Consider the following 22,664-nt stretch of genomic DNA (forward strand, 5'->3'; position numbering starts at 1 on the left):
AGGCAAAATTGCACCGCTGTTGTCCTTCTAGTCATCAATAACCACACTCGTGTTTTTACAAGAATCTATAACCTCAATGTTCTCCATTATTTTCCTAAAATCAATATTTTATACATTTATTCATAGCTCTTTTTTTAACTAGGCAGGATCATGCCGGATTTGGAGACAGTCCCAGTATCAGTGGAGACAGTGACACCAGTGGACACCAGTCCATCACAGTGGCTCATCCACACACATTTTCACACTCAGTCACACATAGGGGCTGATTTTGCTGAGCCAATCCACCTACCTGAACATTTTTTTTGACAGTAAAAAGAGAAGCCAGAGAACCAGGAGGAAGCCTACACTGAGCTGTGAGGCAGCAATGCAGGGCGTGAGGCGAGGAACAAAAGCAGGCAGGCAGGAGGAAGGCTGTTAAAGAAAATGAATCAACAAACCTTTAAGAGCTTTCACACTACAGAAGAAGAAATCCACTAAGCCACGCCCCCTCTGTGTCCTTACAGCGGAGTATGATTTAGTGTTTTTTTTCCTCCTCTCATTTCACCAAGTGAATACAGCATATGGCATCTGGTTTCCTGCCTCTGTGGTTTTAATCCTGAATTTTTTCCCAATAACATATACTGGGTATTATTCCTTGTATACCACAATTAATTTTTATTCATTAAAGAATCTTCAGCTATATTGAATATCGTGGAGCATTCAGTCACCAGCTTCTAGTTTCTTCTCTCTTGAAGTTATGACGCAGCCCTAAAGACATTCGTGTGACGAAAAGCATCTGCCTGTTTCAGAGAGACTCCGTGCATGAGCGTCTCCTCGTGCCTCACTTTACCGAATGCATCAGCGGCTAATCCGTTTATGTGGAGCATAAAGAGTACAGCACACGTCCCTGTGGATATGGTGTTAATATAGAGAACGAGAGTATGCATGTAAACCGTGTGGTAGGAGCTGCTGGTATAGAAAATTTATCAACACCTTCTAACTGTCATGTATTTCCTTCTCACGGATTTCACCGTGACGCCTAATTATGTAAGCGGAGACGCTCAGCACGCAAATGAGCTTGAAGCGTTCCAGTGAACACTAGTGTTGTCATGTGTCATGGTCCTGCTGATTTGGTGCTTGAACTACATTACCCATCATCCCCTGTGCGTTTACTTTTGTCACATGTCTCACCCTCACCTGTGTCCAGTTTTACAAAAGTTATTTTTTGTTGTTCAGTGTCTTTTGTTAATATTTTGTGTTGTTTCTTGCTCTTCATTTTGTGGCTTAAAAAGATAGCAGCCTTCGTTCATTTCTTTTTTTTTACTGCTTATACCTTTCTGTTTCTTTGAAAATTCTCCACAATGAGTTTTGTCTCTGCACATGACAACACAGCTTGTTTCCCCTGTCCTTCTGTCTGGTTTGTCGTAGCTCCACCTCTTGAAACACGTTTCTGTTCTAACTGCCTGGTTAACCCTGTTAGCCGATCGCCTGACCTCTGCCTGTTGTGTGACCTTGAACAGTTTCTCATTAAAGCCTGATGACCTGCAATTGGATACATCTCAGGCTCCATCCATGACACCCATGAAGAAAGGATTGAACATGCGCTTTGGTATAACATCAAAGAAAAATGTTAATATAGACTCCATTTTTCTTTGAAATAAGTACTATAGTGATGTTTCATCCACATATTTAGGACAAAAAAAGCAAAAAAATGAAGTGAGTTTGATTTACTCTCCCACAAACTGCGTGTGTCTTGCACAAGCTGCTTTAACTGTAAGGTTTTTAACAACGCTGCTTTATTCATGCTATTGAAATGCGACCACTGAGATCCTGACGCAGCTCCTCTCCTCTCTAAACTGATGCACATCAAATATCGCATAAAAAATATTTCAAGCCATTCACCGTATCAGTTTTGTTTGTAAAAGAGCCTCTAGAGGTAATTTCACAGTCGGTCTTCCTTTGCAGTTCTTCCGTAGCCTTTATGCCTCTCCAGGCAGATCTAAAGCTGCTGACTAGAAGCTTCTTTCCCACAAAAGTTTTCCACTTTCGTCTGCTGTCCTAATTCCACGTCTCACCTTTTTATTGGCCTTTACTTTGTCAAAAGCTGTCGAGTGATAAAGAGCCAGCTTTTTTTTCCTTTTTTTTTCTTCAATGTCACCTTCAACAGTCTGGAATTACACAGCGTATTAGGATGTATTTTAACGTTAGTCCAGGAGAGATAACAGCTTTTTCATAGACGTTAATGTAAATGCTGATGAAGGATTTTAATATATTCACTGCATGAAGGAGAGAGAGAGAGTATAGAAATTTCATTGCAATAGTGTAGCAATTGAAAACATGTATCGGACGTTTCATTTTATTAACAATGATACCGTGATGTACAGCAGCGTATGTGCGTAAGCGTGAGTAACGCAAAAAGATGCTGTGGATCTGAATGATGAACAACTACACAAGTATTATCACTGTAGATTTTTTTTTTATTTGAAATAATATTGTCCTGATTGTGAGGGCGTTTGAGGAGATTCAGTGCTTCATTAACATAAATAAAGTGTAGCATCCATTAAGTGCTAACTGGCCTTTGAGAACAGTGACAGAATGTAGCGATATAAGATATACGAGATGTTGGAATCTGTGAGAAGATAAACGTCTACCATTTTTTCTTAGTATAAAAGCATTGTATTGTATTGGTATTGAATGAATATAATTTTCTCATCATTAAGAAGCAAAAATAAATATGCTAGCATGCCAACTGTGAGATTAGCAAATGTATGTGCTTATAATAACACATTAAAAGTGTAATACTGTTTAGTTAAAGGCTCTTGAAGGTCTAACAGAAATTGAGTTCAGCACCCTGCCTCTTCCTCATCAGTCCACACATCATTCATAGCATAAGGCAGATGCTGTCTGATCATTAACACCTGAAGCAGGTGTTTGGAAAGCTCTGGATTTATGCAGTCATCCATATCACAAATTCAGTGTTTGATTTCAGAGCAGTTCACATACCAGGAGTGATTCAGAGACTTGTAGAGGAAATTAATTAAAGTGATTAAACTTCCCGATAATGAAACGTGCTGCTTTCAGTGAATGGAATTGATTGAATTCTAATGTAATTGACTCGATGACCCCATCGTGCATTAGCCACATACTCCTCAGGGTAGTTATTATAGAGTTCTAAAGTCTGAGTCTAATATCACTAACTGGATTTATGCTTCACATACTGTATGAAACAAGGTACTTTTTTTTTCAGAATAATTCGGATTCATTCGTTACTAATTTGATGAGATAAGAGATCCTACCTTTATTCATCCCGCTGTAAGTTAACACAACAGCGCAAGTAAAACAGTAGAAAAAATTATACATCAAGAAATAATAATGTATGTAGTAATGTAAAAGAAAAATAGTGTAAGATAAATGAGAAATTAAAATGAAAATACATATATATATATATAATACAAATATACAAATGAACAAATATATATATATATATATATATATATATATATATATATATATATATGTTCATTAATTTATATATTTATTTATTTATTTATTCAGCTGGTTGGTTAGTTATTTGGATTGGATAGATGGAAGGATGGATGGATGGATGGATGGATGGATTGGATGGATTGAATGGATGGGTGGGTGGGTGAATGGACAGATGGGATAATGAGTGGATGGATGGATGGATGGATAGATTATACAGCATTTCTTAACCAAAAGGCTTCATTTTATATCATTTAATGTAAGGTATTTAAAATAAACTCACAATAGGTAGGTGAAGCAAAGTAAAATCTTTTAAAAGGAAGGAAGAAAAGGAAGAGAAGTGTAATAGAGTAGCAGCATTTCTGTTTAGTCTTTAATGTCTTTAATGTAAGAAAGTTCTCATTCTGCTTGCACAGAGATATAAACTGAAAGTTAAGCCTGTGACTGTGGAAAATGTATCCAACAGGTAGCAGGTATATGATACAGAAAAACAGAGACTGAGTACTGAGCCTTGGAGCAGACTTTGACTGAGGGGGTAGTGGGTGATTTACATTGTCCTAAAATGCCGGACAATTCTAGCAACACCTGTAATACCTATAGAGCAGACACAGACAAGAAGTAGATCAGGCTTGAGTATATCAAGAGCTTTGGATTGCAAACTTATTTCAAGCATTTTTGTTATGTTGATGAATCCAAAAGAATCTTTTAAAATCTGAACTCATGCTGGTATATACAAAATTAACAATCATTAAATAAATATATTAAAAAAATAATACAGAGAGTTAAAGTACAAGAGAAACAATCCATCTGCTGGTACACTTCCATAGTTTATTTTAATATTATTTTAAAAAATGACTTATTGGCTTTAAGCCACTGAGATTTGTTTATTTTTTTTATTCCATTTCTTTTGGATATTTTCATCCTCTTTTTCTATATATAACAATTGGGGTAGGATGGATTTAAGATGTTCTTATTTATTTATTTAGTCTTGTATTAGAAATAGCTGAAGCATCATGTTTTTCTCTTCCCCTGTTCTCAGATTTGCTAAATTTCTCTACAGGTAGAAGATATGAATTGCTTTAATTGTATTATATATCCGCTTTTCCTGATAAAAATGATGAAAAAATATATAAATAAATAAATAAAAATCACTTCTGTGAAAATGGGACACAAGGAGCAGAAAGGAAGCCATTATTTTGTTGTGTTGTTTTTGCCTAATATGTCTGTGTCTTGTCTGGCATCATTTCCGCACTATAAACCCCAGTTGTGCAGTAATACTGCAGCGCTTGTTTATTTACCCATATATACACTACGGGCAGTGTAATAAGCTGATCTTCATGGTGAGCATCACCTCATTTAACTTAAAATAAACAGAGATGATTTGGCTTCATGATGCGTCCTCCTCTGTTTCTTTGCCCCAGAAACTTTATTTGAATCACTGTCATGTTTATGTGAAAAAAACCCTTTCTGTGACAGAAGAGCCAGCAGTGGCTTTAAAAACACTCAGCATGTGTTGTATTTGGTTTGGATTTAATTTAGCATTTTCAAATAAATCTTCATTCAATGTGTGAATCATTTTGCTGTGCCATCATTGTGTGGCTTATTAAATGTGAAGAAATGAGTTGACGGTGATTCTGAAGACGTTCCTGACACATTTATTAGATCTTATATTAGTTAGATGTGATCTAGAACTAAATAAAAAACACTTCAGAATTACATAAAGTACAAAGTGATGTCCCGAAGTCAATTTATTGAGTGATTGAGGGCAGTATTGCAAAGATGATTGGGAAGGAAACTGGTCTCATCAGGAACAGCAGCTTTGTAGCATTATTAGCGCCACGTCTAAGACATCAGGCTGTTACACATCAAGCGGTTCTGTCACTTGCTGTTTGTATGGGAAATAGACATTGCTTGATTTCCCTGTCTTTATTATGTACATGAATCTGCCTTAAATATTCAAAACACAGTTTGGGTTTATAAATAAATAATATAGTCAGGTATAATGAGACACTTAGCTCAGTGAACTCTGTGTGAAGTAAGCAGGCAAAAGAATATACTGATTTGTTCCCTGTATTACAAGAATTGCAGCAGATGCACACATGAACTAACATAGCTTTTTTTTTATCTAAATATCTGTAAAATATTAGGATAGAATAATACCAATTAAAAAAACCATGCACATGATTTTCATTTGCATTGTCACCAGAACCTATTCAAGGTCCTTCCATGTCTGCAATGGATGTCAAGCTGACCAGTACTCTGACAACTCTGACACTCTGTTTTTCATCTCTGCAGGGAGTCTGGTGAACCTGACATGTCGAGCCTTCTTTGGCTACAGTGGCGATGTGAGCCCGCTCATCTACTGGATGAAGGGCGAGAAGTTCATCGAGGACCTGGATGAGAGCCGGATCCGTGAGAGTGAAATCAAGTGAGAAAACTTTTTGAATTCAAAGTGACCCGTTGTCTTTAAAATGATATGCTGTAGCACACCTTCAGAATCTGGCATGTGTCCTTGAAGCAGTCTTCAGATAAGCTAAACTATGCATTAATCTCTGCCTTTTATGAGATATTGGATGGTAAAGTGGAACCAAAAAAGGGACGAAAAAAAGTTTAACGTCAAGCTCTTTACTCATGCAATGTCATCACATGGCTCAGATGGTTGTTTGAATAGTTATAGATTTGAGATTTGAGAGTTGAAATATAATTCTGTTTTTAAGATTTTTTTGTATTTGTCCTTCAGAAAATCATGTGGGCTGCTCAATTTCAGATCAATATCAATGTTTTATTCTGTGCATTAGTCATATAGTGCAGCATGTAATCCTGATTAAGGTGTGGTAAGAAGAAGTCAGGGTAAACAGGGTAAGCCTTCTGGGCAGAGTCTGCCCACTAGCTCTTCTAGATGTTTCCTTTCATATTTCACTGAGCTTTGCATCCATTTACACCCCAGTTCACACAATCCAGTCATTCAGTACACTCCAGCTGACATACTGTAGTCATCAAGTACACAAAATCTCATACAATCAAGTCATTCAGTCCCCCGAGCTCACATTCTTTTGTCTTCCAGTACAAGTCATACAGTACATCCCATCTCACGCAACTGAGTCATCCAGTTCACTACAGCTCATAGACTAGTCAACAGTTACACCCTAGCTGACACGATAAAGACATTCAGAACACCTCAGCTCACATAAACTACTCATCTGGTAAACCTCAGCTCACATGCTCTAGTCATCTAGTAAACCTCAGCTCACATACTGTAGACATCTGGTAAACCTCAGCTCACATAAACTAGTCATGTGGTAAACCTCAGCTCACATAGTCTAGTCATTTGGTAAACCTCAGCTCACATAGTCTAGTCATCTGATAAACCTCAGCTCACATAGTCTAGTTATCTGGTAAACCTCAGCTCACATAGTCTAGTCATCTGGTAAACCTCAGCTCACATAGTCTAGTCATCTGATAAACCTCAGCTCACATAGTCTAGTTATCTGGTAAACCTCAGCTCACATAGTCTAGTCATCTGGTAAACCTCAGCTCACATAGTCTAGTCATCTGATAAACCTCAGCTCACATAGTCTAGTTATCTGGTAAACCCCAGTTAGCATACTCTAATCATTCCGTAAACCCCAGCTTCCACAATCGAGTCATCCAATACACCCTAGCTCACATAATCTAGTCATCTGGTAAACCCCAGCTCACATACTCTAAGCATCTAGTAAACCCCAGCTCACACAATCGATCCCATACATCCCGGCTCACATACTCTAGTCATCTGGTAAACCCCAGCTCATACTCTGGTCATCTAGTACACAGCAACTCACATAATTGAGTCATCCAGCACACCCCAGCAAACTGGAGTCTGATGCTGGAGCTAGTTGCAGATTCAAGGAACCAGTAAAACTTATGCAGTTGTGCAAGTTTCTTACATCATTCTTAGTCATGGAGCAGCTGATATTTTAGCGCTGACAGTGCAGTGTAATAACAAATGTTGGATATAGACCATAGACACTAAATCTCTGAAACCACCACCAGCACTATGTTGGTGAAAAAGACTTAACCGTAATGTGGTTGTTTTGTTTCATTGGTACTTTTGGACTTGAGTGCTGAATTTGACAGAGTTGACCATGATATCTTTAAGGAACAGACGTAAAAATACAATTGGGTTACACAAACTAGTTTTTGTTTACATTGATAGAGTACAGTTTGATATAAGTGAAGAGCCTATAAATACAACATGGTGTCCCACATGGGTCTGATCTAGGTTCCTTTGTTTTCACCTTTCATATTATAGTCCATTGGACAAGTAATTTACAAATATAATGTGCTTTCTCTTCTATGTGAATGGTCCACAATTCTATCTGTCAGGTTGTCACTTTAGTCAAATTAGCAGGAAGACCTAAAACATTTTATAAAGCGAAACCAACCTTCGAAGGCAAATAAGCAGTAGTGAATTTGGTATTTTGGGGAATACATCTTCTTGCAGTAATGTTCTCCTAGGAGCTTGACAGCTTTCTCAAAAAATATCCTTACGGACCTTGGTATAACCCTACATTACATGCTAGTTTTGATTTCATCCCCATGTATCTAATCTCTAAAGGCGGATATTAAAATTTGATGAAATATCCAAATAAGAACTACTCTACCATCATAAAAATCTGAAAATCTAAAAAAAAAAAAAAACTACTGCATGCTTGCATAACCTCTAGATTGGAATGTTTTAATATGCTGCTGGTGGCACTACAGTGTCTTCAATAAAGTCTCAGCTTGCTCAGAATGCAGCAGCCCATCTTCAGGTCTCAGGAAAAGAAATTCAGAGCACATTACCCAAATATTATTCAAGTTACATTGGTGATCTACCAAGTCCTGCACTGACTATAAAATCTTGCTAACGACATTTAAAACTTTAGCTCTGTGTCTATCTTGCTGGTCTCTTTGGTCATTTGAGGCAGGCCCACTGTTAGACCAGAGGATCAGTCACAGCTTAGGAGTGAAACATGTTTCTCTCTGCATCAGTGTTAAAGAGGAAATCAGCAACACCAGCTAAGTGCCTTTAAATCCAGATTAAAGACGTTAGTTTTATTTGGCCGATATGTAGTCTCAGTGTGCTTTGAGACTTATAGATCTGTGCTTTGTTATGACATGGGGGACTTGAATTGTTTACATTTTATCTTCGACTTGGTTCACTTACTTATGCAAGTTGCAAGTGCATACACTGTCCTCTCATTGGTCAGTGTGTGCTTGTTTATGTTCTAGGTTTCTGCCTATAGTGGTCATCCATCAAGATGGATCAGCAGCAGCACCGCATCTTTATTGTGGCTTTCTTTTTAGCTCTAGTCATTATAATTTATCAGTTTGAGCAGGAATTGAGGTTTCATCAGGACACCATTGTTTCAATTCACCTGTTTTTGTGTCGGAGATAAGCCATTATAAATGATTTTAAAATGAAGAGGCGTGCTTTGTTTTTGAATTGCCATGATGTGCTCACCCACCAGATTCTTCACCACGAAAAATCTATCAGGCATATTAACCTGTGATTCATGCCATGTGCCATTATTTAACCAAACATGCTACATATTGTAGCTCCACTCTTGCATTGCTATACAGGATGATTCTTTAGGCAATTGGGTCGGATTGATTTCTCACCACAAAGTGAACTGCTCCAGAGTTCACTGAGACTGAGAAGACCTTGTTCAAGATCTGAACATGATTTAGCTTGTATTATAGTTTTTTTACATGAAAAAAAAAAAAACTAGCTGAAGTTAGTGACATCAGCACAGCAGCCCAGTCTAGATGTTATAAAAGGCATGCACTAAAGTAGTATAAAGCAATGTCTCACATGCATGTACATTAATATGCTTATGTTTCTGAGAGAGGTTACCAGAATACTTTTGAATAATAACTTTATTCAACTTGCTGTTTAATGGGTCACATTATGTCTCTCATGGCCAGGGATTAAATCAGTAACCTTATTGAGGGCATTCAAAGTATCCACAATTATTTGGATGGATAAGCTCATTGGACATAACCACTTTTTACTCTTTATATCAGTTTGCACTGCCACTTTACTTCTATTCATTTTCTTTTTCTTCTTTTTCATATTCAATCTATATTTCTATTCATTTTATTACTGTTTATAATAATTGCACTGCTGCCAGTGTTTGCACTACACTGCCACTTTTATTCCACTTAAATCTGCCAATCATGTGGCAGCGTCACAATCCAAACAATCCTGCAGATGCAGGTCAAGAGCTTCAGTTATTGTTCACATCAAACATCTCTGTGACTTTCATCGTGGCATGGATGTTGGTACCAGATGGGCTGGTTTTAGTATTTCAGATACTGTTGCTCAACTGGGATTTTCACAAACAACAGTCTGTTGAGTTTACACAGAATAGCGCAAAAAAGAAAATCTTATTCATAAAAGAGGTCAGAGGAATAAAGGCCTGATTGGTTCAAGCTGCTAGAATGCCTATAGTTACGCAAATAATCACTCTGTACAACTGCCATGAGGAGAAAAGCATCAAAGCATCATGCACAAAACATCAAACCTTGAGATGAATCTGAAGATTTCAATTCATCCATGTTTTTATGTCTTTGATACGGTCATTGGTGTAGAAATGAAAGGCAACTTTATGTTTGAAATTTAAATGTCCATGAAGCATGAATGGTAGCGGACCCAGAACAGGCCCTTGTGGGACACCATATTGTATTTTTTCATGTCCAACAGATTTAAATTGGAGTATAATAAGGAAATAGAACAGAACCTGAAGCACAGACTCTAATGCAAACTCAAAGCACACAGGCTGGAGGCTGGGATTTGTGGGAAGTGTTAGCTCAGTGGTTGAGATGTTGGACTTCTTATTGGAAAGTTGAAGTGAGTTCAAATCCCAGGACCACCAAGCTGCCACTCCTGGGCTCCTGACTGCTCAGTTGTGTAAATGTAAGTCGCTGTGGATGAGGGAGTCTGCCACAAGCCATAAATGTAAATGAACTTCCAACCTTGGAGGTGTGAGTAGTATAATATTAGTAAAAATGCAATTTTCTTTTTTTCTAGAAAGGAATGTGCATTATGTTTTTTCAATTGCACATATTTCATTCATTCTGCTCATTTTTGTTCCAAATTCTCCCATACTCACAAGAAGTCTTGGCTTTTTTCATTAACTAAGACACTCATTTATGATAAAATGTCCCGTGGCTGCAGTAGAGGAAGTGATTATTGTTTCATTATACTCGGGCCACAGTGAGACATGAGATAGGGAAGATCATACAATGAAAAGTCTTTGTTCTTCATGATGTTTTTTCCCTCATTGCTACTTTTAGTCAATATATTGAATTTTGAACATGTCAGTAGGTGCATGAGCTCTGGTTGTGCACACGCTGCGCACAGCCGGAGTGCACATTGTTCCCTCGTGCTCAGCAAATGGAAACTAATCCAAAGGTTAACACCAACACACGGTCAGAAAGGCACTGAAAAGAATGAGAAAATGAGGCGGTCAGCTGAGTGACATTTAAGAACCATATTTTTTGTCAGACCAGAAGAGGTGGAGCACCAACAGCACCCTCTATTCTTGGGGTAAAAAAAAACCGACCAATTAGGAGCTGTGGAGGTGACTTCTGTGGGGAAGGGTGAAAAAGTGAAAAAGAAAAAGAGGGAAAATAAAAATATGAGAAAGGAGGAGGATGTTGCTAGGTGAGATAACTGAGAGTGGAGTACATCTATATGTTGACTGACAGGGTGACAGGTTCAGGAATAAGCCAGACAGATGGTTATGGTTGTTGTTGTTGTTGTTGTTTGTGTGTGTGTGTGTTACCTTGCAGATCAAGCTATTTTTTTAATCATTTTTCCCCATCTTCTACTATAGAATTAAAGAGTTTCATGAGCTTCATCTACATCCCAAAAGCCATGAGAGCCATAACCCTAGCGCTCCCAGTGCCTGCCTGTGGGTTTGGGCATTGTACCATACTAAGGATCAGACAGTGTATTTGTACTGCCAGTGCACCCTGGAGACATGTCAGTCATGCATCGCCTCGAGACTTCTATCCCACATTCCCTTCACAGCCTAAAACTCCATTCTCACAATGCTGTTTATCAGAGAGTCTCTGGAGGCTGGGTTATTACTATTTGGTGGTTGATTATATTTTTGTTTATATGTCTGCATTTTTTTTCTGTGTGCGTGTGTGTGTGTGTGTTTGTGTGCGCATGTAGCATTTTTCATATGCCCACCCATCTAAACTGAAAAGATATTATGCATGTTGCTGAGGGTTAGATATTAAATATTTTGATTTATAACCAAAGGCTGCTGCTGCTGCTGCTGCTCTGTATGAATCTGAATAGTTTCTCTCCCTCTGTGTGTGTGATTTTCTTTTCCTGTTCATTGATTGTAGTCAGGGGCTTGAGCTGCCTCATAGCACACACATACAGATGCTGGGCTGTCTCAGCGCAGATGAATAAACACCCTGACCTCCCTGGCATTTCCCAACTGCCTTTTTTTCTCCAATGACACTTTAAAGCTAAAGTATAGCACATGGTCAAGTGCACATTTTAAAAAGTCATCAGCTCCTCGGTGATCCTGCTGTCAGGATAACAAGGGAATAGAGCAAGAGAGAGAGAGAGAGAGAGAGAGAGAGAGAAAGAGATGGGAAAAAGATGTCTTTCCTTGCCCACTATTGAATATTTTGTTCTACCTCTTTATCAAAGCAATCCTGCATCTCTGCTTGCACTTCTTACTGTTTGTAAGCTTAATGATGCCAAAAGGTATATACTAAGAAATCACTCACTTACTCTGCACAGGCTTTTTCAACACATGAGGGATGAAGGAAGTTGCGTATTTTCATAAAGCTGTCATTTTGTTGTGATTTGTAAGCTATGTTCAGACCTCGCTCTATTACAGTACAGTAAGAGCTTTATGTGGATTATAACTTTTGCACTTACACTAAGGATTGGTGTGTCAGCAAATCTCTGCAGAACGCTCGTGGAAGTTTGTTAAAATAGATCTTTAGGTGAGTTTGTCATTTTGGCCTCTGGCAATCAGGGGAATTATTAAACTAGCCGCAGAAGCAAGTTAACTCGCTGTGACACGTGAGAATGAATCACGATAACATGCTGATATAGAAAAATAATCAACAACTGATAACAGGAATAATCCTGCACTAATGCCTGAATTAATCTTTACTTAAATCTGATCCAGTGATGAGTTACTAATCACCAACTAATGAAGAGCTAACCTTAACTACATCATCAGGCTTATGAGTAGCTTCATGGCTGAATAACCACCACCTTAAGTACATGATTGTTATTGATTAATGTATTAATTAACATGTAGGACTTAAAAATCAAACCTGCTTTGTAAGAAAGAATACATAAGAAATCATTTTAAGGGACAAAACATGAGCAAAAGCACGAGAGAAATGAGTGACTGTTCATATTGATTTAAATCCAGGAGTACTGATTGACATAAATGCAGCAAAGCAGTCAAAATAAATACTGCAGGACTAAAAGGCCAGAAAATAATCTTATAGACTGCCGGTTTTAAATGCTGATAATAACATCTGATAAATGAATAAATGATAATGCATTCATTTCATTCTGGTGGGTAAAAGGAGCAGAGCCTCAGGCCTGAGCCACCCAGGGCATGTAATGGTAATATAGTGGGATTGGACGAGAAATTCTCCCCCCAAAAAAAGTAAGAAGAGGAAGAAGAAATGAAATGTTTAAATGTCACTCTACATTTAATAAAGAGTATCAGTGTAAATTATGAAAGTAATCCAGCCACATCCAGTGATGTTTGTTTACAAATCTGCATACGGCAAATTATAAAAAACGATTTGAAATGATGCACATTTAACTCATATTTTTCTTACAGAGCAGGATTGATTCAGTTTACTAGCCCCTACATGTTCTGTTATCAACTAACAAATATTTCCTAACACAAACTTAATACTCATGTCATAATGGTGATTAGTACATGTCTTAACTCATTATTAGTTTATAATAAAGTAAGGATTAATTTAGATATTAGTGCAGGATTATCAGCTGATTTACTGATACAATCTCAAGGTGGATTATTTTCCTGTAACAACAAAGCGTTTTATTTGTCATTATATCTTTTATACCACAGAAATATGATAACAATCCTAATAATGCTTTTTATTCATTAAGGAATGGAAAAGCATGTTTTTAAATTTGCTTATATTTGCATTTATTGTTATGGAACATCTATGTTTCTCTTGCATTATAGTAGCTATAAACAGTCTTTCCCTTATCAGCCTCTCTCTCTCTCTCTCTCTCTCTCTCTCTCTCTCTCTCTCTTTCTGTCTCCCTCTAGCTTGGCATATTTTTAGGAATCAACAGGCTGCTTCTCAAAACTTATTTCACTTCCCAGTGTCTGAAACTCAGTTAAAGCTTTATCAGTGATTGTATAAAGCACTGATAATGGAGACTCCTTCCAAAAAATGCTAAAGTAAAATAAACCTCTCATCACGGAAAGCTCGATCAAATCATGTATCTAACAGTTAGACAAAAGCATAGAAGTGCTACTGCAAAAGGAAATGAATCCGACCAATCGGACTCAAAAGTGCTGTAACACGATGTACCGGAAAGGAAGTGGCATCTTGACACTATGTGGTATGATGTTCTTTGATTTGTTGGGTTTCACACTGGATGGCCTCTCATTAGTTTTAGCTATCAGTGTGTTAGTGTGTGTTAGGAGTTTTCAGGTAGTGTCTGCTTCTCCACCATAATAGAATGGGACTTTTATTAGCAGGGGCTGCTCCCAGGTCAGCAGAAAAAGCCCTGAATAGAACCTGTAAATGACGGGTACACTGGAAGAGTGGACACATTTCAGCCATTATTAGCCCTTCTGCCATGGCCCGCATGCTGCAATTTGTCTGATTTACTCTCGGCGCAAGTGTTGCCAGAGCAGTGGTGATTAATTGTTATTAAACGAACTGGAGTGTCCTCTGGGGAGGACAGGCTACAATACACTGGTGCTCTGGCACTCATCTGTCGTGTGTTATTAGTCCGGGGTGATGTGGAAAGCACCACAATGACAGTGGAATTATTAGCAAATAGCACCAAATGTGGAACAGGGACAGGGAGTGAGACTCAGAAGTGATAAGAAGCTTCATTTCTTTTATGGAATATTGTGGAGGGGTTTTTTTTCTCTCTTCCCCTAACTGGGCTTAGTTTCCATGGTAGCTGCTAAGAAAAGCAGCCTTTTTTCCTGCTCTAAACCGCATTATTGAGTAGTCTTTCCTACTGTGCAAGCAAAATCTCTGTATTTATATAGCCCGTGGTGTATTCTTATGACAGTCCCTTACTGAAATTCTCATTAATACACCGCCTTTGCCCTAATCCGTTGTGTTATTGGTGTTGCTTGTGACTCAGGCAGATCATTGCTGCTGTTTATATTACACGGTGTGTATTGATTTTCAAGTAAGCCATTACAAAGCCATCTTATGAGGTACCTAATGCTACAATTCCCCACCATGCCATCATTAATAGCTTATTATGAAAACCTACATTAGCAAACCAAGCCATTCCCAGTACATGGCTTGCATCTAATACTTGGTGATTGGATGATTGGATTAGTTCCTAAGTAATGGTGTGCTTTTTTTATGCACATGGCGTCCCTGTAGGACTCTGAGGGAGCACCTGGGAGAACAGGAAGTGTCCATCTCTCTGACCATAGATGCCTTAGAAGAAGCTGACCTGGGTAACTACACTTGTTTCGTGGAGAATGGGAATGGCAGAAGACAAGCAAACGTCCTGCTCACCAAGCGCGGTAAGAAACTACACACACACACACACACACACACATGCATAAGCAAGCACCAGAAGCAGTGGAAGACTGTAGGATGGATCTAAATGCTTCTTCGTGGGTGGTTAGAATAACACATACAGAGCAGATGATTATGTACAGAATGTGTCAAAAAACACTGTTCTTCACACTGATTGCAGCATAACGATGTTGAGAAAAGATCAACGAAGGTCATTCCACACTATTCTATCACTCCAGACATTCAGCAAATGCGTTGTTTAGTTTTTTTTTTACCAAGTTTTATTGGTTATGGTGAGAAACAGGATTAACCAACTGGAATCGGTTGAAATAAATTTCTGGCTCAGGCTCTGATTCCACTGGCAAGCACAGCTTCCTCTTAGCACAGAGGCCAAATATCTGTAAGTGACCCCTATCAAGCCTTGTGTTTTTTTCTTTTGCTTCACAATTTATTGCCTTGTTATTATAGTAGAAAATAACAGGCAAATTAAAAAAAATAAAATAAAACAGAAAAAGCATAAGTGTAGGGGTTCTATTATATAAGTCCAAACTTGTCTATCATAGAAATTGCTTTTAAAATTCTAGTTTTATTTGTCACAAACAGAATAAAATTGTAATTTGAATTCAAAAGAAATTTTTGGTTTGGAGATTGTCGATCATCTCCAGCACTTCCATACACATAAACAGTTCCTTTTAAAATCTTAAGTTGGGGTGAAGTTTCAAATATCTGCATTTATGTTTGTGTCTAAAATATTTTAACAAATATGTAAAACAAAAAGTCTTTCACATGTTAAACCAAATTTTAAATCTCCCATGGAATATTGAGATCTGTATTAAATTACAATCAAAAAAATGTTCCACTTGTTTCTATCTCAGTGTTACAGAATAAACACACATTAGCTAAACAGCAAAGTTATCCTTGTTGGCTAAGTGACTTCCTGTATGCCTTTATGAGCCACTTTCTCAGATTCCTGCCCTCTCTTGCCTTTTAGTGGTACTCTATAATCGAAATGGTTGCACTTATTCTTTGTCAAGAGGCCTGGATTCACATCTGGAAGGATTGTTAAGGGGCAAAAAAATTGCAATACAAAGGAAGCAACAAATCCATGGCCACTTTCATCTCTGTTTCAGTTCCGTGGAGAGAAGGAGAGCGCATGAGTGGGTAGATTGCATTTAATCTGTTTTGGAGCCGTCTATTTTTCACAGCATATTTAGCTGGGCGCAGGCCTGTCCTCTGCGCTGTTGTACACTGCTCGGCAGGTCCAGCGCCTCAGGGTCTTGTGGTAATGGAATCTCCTGCAGTGTGTGTTCAGTGTCAGCGTGGGATGGATGGAGGCCACTTGTGATGCAGCTGTACTGGCACAAAGACGGTGCCCAGTGTGATACCTGCAGGAAATTTTAATTATGCATCAACGAATGCAGATGCTTTTATCAGGAGTCAATAGAAGCTGCTACAATGCAGCTGTTTGTGTTTCTCAGATCACTCCTGAACTAACAGAGTAAATCAGGTCAGATGATATAGGGAAAAAAATGTATGGGCAAAGTGAACATGAATAATTATGTACTATAAGGTAAGCAATGTCGACTCATCCATAGGGGAAGAGCAGCACCCTGTACACAGATCAGCAGTATAACAGAGATTCAAATAATCTTCATAATTTTCTAGTGCAGTAGTGCTACAGAATGCTCACTCCCCCATTTAGCTGCACAGAGTTATTATTATTGACCAAGTGGTCAAATAAATCAAAATAAGGCTGACTGGGGCAGGAATCATGCTGCCCCATGCATTCAAGGAGCAGCAGACAGGACAGAAAGTGAGAGGGTTGCCAGATTTGCCAGTTAAAAAAAATGCTTCTGCCAAAATCTTGCTTTATAGCATAAAAAAGAGGAAATAAATCTAATATATTGATATCTATGATAATATATACAGCATCTCAAAGATTAGGCAAAGGTGTTGTGAATGATTCGCGGATGCAAATGCAAATGCCGGAAAACAAACTTTATTCCAGGAAGACAATCTAAACGTCAGGCAGAATCGAGGTCAAAATACATTCAGCGGTAGAGCGACATGCAAACAGAGTAACTGAGGCATAGACAAAACACGAGTAATGTGAAAAACAGGCAGGGTCACGACCAAAATGTAACACAATGAAAGGCTTGGTAGCGCTACACAACAAGAAGTACTGAGTGGTTTGCATACTGAATGAAAGTTCCTTATAGGCATAAAAACAGAGTGTGAGGGTGAGGCAGATTCAACACAGGTGTTTTCGATCAGTGTGTGTTTTGTGTGTGTTGTGGGAAGTGTAATCCCCGGCGGCCATGTTTGGAGGACGTGGTGTCTGCTGGGAGTTAGAGTTCATGACTGCGGTTGACGTGACAAAAGGGGATTTGGAGTGAATACATCAGAAATCCTTGTGCACCACAATGACCTTCGCTGCAAAGCCTGAGGGGAAAAAAATCTTATCCAATACACAAATACTTTTCAGGTCTGTATGGTTTTTCATCTGGAAATTTTGCTGCAATCTGACAAACACATCTGCTGTTCAACAAATGTACATCTAAATCCACTCGAGTCTGGACGCTGCATCGACTGCATCAGCTTTCTGTTACAGAGCTGCAGATAGAAACACAAATCTGATAGCCTCTTGACTGAAATTTATTTCAGGCTTACTTTGTCGTTATTAATGTGGTCCTGCCCCACCCAAATCTATAATCATGATCTTCTGCTGATGGTAAGTGTCCCCGGCACACATACACACACACGCACACACACATACACACACACATACACACGCACACACAAATGCAGGAGAATGAGGTTAAGTGTGCATTTAACATCTATGTTGTTTTTTTTTCTTTTGTAAAAAGCTGAATCCTCTTATAAGAGGCCATAACAGACCCACAAGGCTATAAAGCTTACTGGCTCTTAAATCATGCCGATTTTAACATGTCTCCATATTTTTTAACAAGGCAGAAACTGGGTGGTCTGGTAGAGTGAATAATACTCCATCTATATCTGCCTGCTTAAATATTAAAGGCATCCAGAGGCTGAGAATCAGCCATGATTGACAGCTTCTTGTTCATGAACAAAGAAGTGCTTATTCATCTTCGGTGTGTATGTGTGTGTGTGTGTGTGTGTCAGTGATATACCTTTTGAAGTCAGGATTCTTTTAACAAACACTGGTGGTTCTTGTTGAATAAGTCTGATGTGCTGGGTTCTCAGTGCTCCAAGGTTGTGGGTTGTGGGCAGAGAAATTACCATATGATAAAGTGATGCAACCAATCAGGATGCTCGCTATGGAACAACAATGGTAGAAGTTATGAGGATGTTAAACTTCTTGACCTTCCACGGGACAAGCAGTAAGACTTAAGATTACTGACATTGACAGTAAACAATAAAAAAACCCTAAATATATGGAATGGAATGAAGAAGAGGGATGAACAACGTCTAAGTATTTCACGTGTGTGTGTGTGTGTGTGTGAAATGTACTGAGTTTAACACTCATTTATTGTACTTTTCTCCTACACTGACATCTTATACTTTGCCACTGTTTACTTTTTTTCTTTCTATCTTGATGGTTTCACAATATTGTATTAAAAAAAATTGAAATTGTAAGTTTTGAATCTCCCTGAAAGTGATCACAAAACTCACTGGATTTCAGGACTTTTTTCAGGATCTCTGAATCCGAAGTGCTGCTCTATGCTAGTTGAGCCTGACAAGCTGCAGGGTCTTAGCAATTTTTATGCAAAAGTACTTATTTCTTTTTCTTCAGAGTCAAACATAAGAGAAATCTCTCTCTCTCTCTCTCTCCCTCCTCCTTGATCTCAAAACTCGACTCATCATTTCTTTATTTTCTATATATTTTCAGCACCCGTGTTATGAGCTGTCATGTTTGCTTTGGTCATGTTAATTTCCTGTTTGTTTATTCAGAACATACTGAACCAACTGCTTCATACACAATGTGACATATTCATAGAAAGAAGCACTGATTTACTGTATTTGGCTTTATTTATGTTTTGGGGTTATCCATTTAAACCTTGTGCACCTGAGGTGTTTGGACATGCTGCAATGTTAATTATAACATACAAAAGTTAACGGCAAAATTCTCTTACACTTTATTCAGCGCACATTATTCTACAGTAATATGTGAGCTACATGTTTGTGCGCAAAACCTGATGAGTAAAAAAGATTTTAAAGATGCTGAGACATCACATACAAATCCTAAATTTCTCACAAGAGGGTCACTGCAAAGCCATCCAGAGTTGGTCTGACTGATGGCTTTTATCTTCTGAAGAAATATTTCTACCCTGATATCGATCATACTGACTCCGCCTACACACACTTCCACATCGCATGAGGGCTCCAAGAACAGGATGAGAATGAGGTAAACGATATGCCGAGACGTTTGCAGTCGCCAGATCTCGTCCAAATTGAAAATCTATGGGAGGTTTTGGAGTGACGTGTTAGACAGCCCTCTCCATCACCATCAGCAAAACACCATCTGAGAGTAAAAGAACGTTCACGGTCGCAGTGCCCAAGAGCTTCGTGGTGGTCCGTACGTGACTAAGACGTTTTTTTCTTTTTTCCCTCTTTAATTTGTCACCCATCTGTCCATAAACAGACACAATGTGACACTCATCTCAGTCATGCCAGCAGTGTGGGAAGCATGTAGATGTGTCATGAGAGAAATGATGAAGTAATTATGGTTATTATCTTCAACTACAATAACAACATGATTAATAGAAGGCCCTCTACTACACAAATCTGTTGTTGAGCTTTCAGTTAGTCAAGTCAGGTTGATTTCATAGATCATTACATTGATCAAGAAATGCTTATGTGGTTATTATACAATATAAGCAGCTATGGAAAATAATATAAAGAAGATCGTGTAAACTGACACTGAGAACAAAGGAGGGAATTCATCTCCAGCAGATATAAAGAGAAACTTTATAACCTGCAGGTAAAACTGTTCTTTATCCTGTTTGTCCGTGCCTGGATGCTCCAAAAACACTTGCCAGATGGCAGTCTGGAAAACAGCTTGTGTGCTGAGTGACTGAGGTCTGAGGTGATTTTGTGAGCCTTCCTCAGGCACCGTGTCCGGTAGATGTCCTGGAAAGTTGCGAGTCTGTTGTCTGATGCCTGGGATGAATTTCTGCTGTTCTCAGTACTCTAAGGTCGCGCTTGTGGGTGGAGAAATTGCTGTTCCGTGCCGAGGACGACGTTCTTTATGGAGCAGAGGTAGAAGTTAGAGGTCGGAGGAAACTTCTTGACCTTCCTCAGGACAAACAAGTAAGACTGATAGTAGACTCAAGTAAGAGTGATATTACGAATAAACAATAATGTAGAACAGGGAAATTATGCCAAAATATTTCACATTTCCTGGGGCACAGTGTAGTGTTTCCATGGTTCAGTTGACTGAAAGTTTTTCTGGGCTAAAGTTAATCTAGATTTGGAAACTTGGAGAAGTTTGAAGGTGTTTGGAGATATTAAAAATGGCTATACAAACTTTGAATGTTTTCATTTCAAGCTGTTGTGAGCAGCTCTGACAAGCCTGTAATAATCATTCTCAGGCCACATTTTGCTGTCAGGTCAGAACTGGCGTGAAATTTGGATGTGTACCTCATACACCAGGCTAGGATACGTCCAAATTTAGGCACGCAAGAAGTCCGACTGCACAGTGACAGACAAGAGCTGTCCACCAATGGAGAGGAGAGATCTGTTCTCTGATTGGATAGACACTAGCATGTGATAGTCTGATGATTTATCATTGATAGTGTCAGAGGGAGAAATTCCAAAGTCCTGTCGATTTTTGTAGCTGGAGAAATTCATTTGGCTGCTGATTTGGATATTTCAGACCCATTCTTCTGGCAGTGTAGTGAGCAGAAATCATTAGGGCTGAAAACGAGATGGGCAGAGCAGTGGAAGGAGATGTTGTGCTGTGAATGTTATTACCCAGTGAAGCTGTGGCGGTTAACACAGATCGCCTGCATAATTCCAAATGTAGAGTGTCTTTCTTCCCACCAGGAGCCTTCGTTTGATGCAGCATATGGAAAGGATTTACTCAAGAACTCGCAGAAACATCTCTGGAGCTCTCGGCTCTTGGTTCTTAATCTTCTGCGCTGGAGACACGGTGTTCACATCCCTCGCTCAGATGTTTATTTCATGAGTGTAATGCTGCAGTATTAATGGCTTTCAGATCTGCTGCAGCACTGTCCTGCCGTCTACCGAGAAATCTGTACATTTATTTCATAGTCTTTAAGATGAGGGCCAGTGCTAGAACAATTGTTAGAATCACTGTGTTGAGTACACACACACATACACACACACATACACACACACACACACAGAGTTGCTGCTACTTTATATATGTTCTACAACATTCATGTAAGCAGCATTCTCTCATTTTCTACCTCTTTGTCTCTTTCTCTCCAATTCTTTGTTTCTCTCTCTCTCTCTCTCTCTCTCTCTCTCTCTGTCTTCTTGTTCTTCTTGTTCTTCTTCTTTCCTCTCCCTCTCTCTCTCTCTCTCTCTTGCTCAAAGCATGTACCTTTAAGAGCCCTTCAGCTGCAGAGAGTCTGAAAAATAGGCCATCTAATTAGAGGATGTGTTCAAATTAGAGAACAAAGCTGCTTTGAAGATGCATTTCTACCTGTTACATATTGCTTTCTCTTTAAAACTTAATTAGCCACTGCACTCATCCATGCTGTAATTTGTGCCATTTGAAAGAATGACCCTATTCCTTTTTTTTCTTGCTTAATGGCCGTTAGGAGTAATGAACTTTTCCTCTCAGATAATTGTGTATCTTATTGCTCACTATTGACTTTTGCATCAGGTTGTACTCTATTGTTTGGATATTTGGATGTTTTTTTTCTTTAAACAGTCCTTGAGTTTCTAAAAAAACTTCTGGGATAACAATTCACTGACATATGCAGGTGGTCTGTTGGTACATCAGGCAGCATTGCCTCCTTATGACTCACGGTCTTCAGGTTCTCCAGTTTCCTCGCAGCTCCCAGAAACATGGAGATTATAGATTACTACTCTTAATCAGAGACTTCAAAGTATCCCTTGTGTGTGTGCGCGTGTGTGTGTGCGTGTGTGTGTGTGTGTGTGTGCGTTCTACACACAAAAAATGATTTCTTATGGTTCTATTTAGAGACGATACAATCTGTAGAGCAATGAACGTTTAATATTGAAAGAGTTTTAGAATTCAAAGAATGCGTGTTTGGAGTTTTATCTGTAAAAGATAACGCTGTGATGGTTTGCGATTACATGTTTTAAAGCTACAATTATGCAGCACTTCAAAAGAGGGAGGAGTTTTGTGTTACAGTAATCCCCCACTATATCGCATTTAATTGACCGCGGTCCCGGTATATCGCCACCTTCATTTAATCACGGTTGTGATTGGCTGCTGGCTATGTTTTTGG

General features: G+C 38.7%; 1 protein-coding gene across 5 annotated transcripts in view; it reads left to right on the forward strand.

Moving 5' to 3' along the window:
- il1rapl1b (interleukin 1 receptor accessory protein-like 1b) overlaps window positions 1–22,664 on the forward strand; it is a 309,636-nt gene that overhangs the window by 257,106 nt on the left and 29,866 nt on the right. For all 5 annotated transcript variants that reach the window (XM_058382346.1, XM_058382342.1, XM_058382344.1 and 2 more), the window contains 2 exons: window positions 5,758–5,890; window positions 15,100–15,245. In XM_058382346.1, the coding sequence (XP_058238329.1) occupies window positions 5,758–5,890; window positions 15,100–15,245 (279 nt within the window). The remainder of the gene's footprint in view (window positions 1–5,757; window positions 5,891–15,099; window positions 15,246–22,664) is intronic.

The sequence above is a fragment of the Hemibagrus wyckioides genome, linkage group LG27 (assembly GCF_019097595.1).
Source record: "Hemibagrus wyckioides isolate EC202008001 linkage group LG27, SWU_Hwy_1.0, whole genome shotgun sequence".
Classification (NCBI taxonomy): Eukaryota; Metazoa; Chordata; class Actinopteri; order Siluriformes; family Bagridae; genus Hemibagrus; species Hemibagrus wyckioides.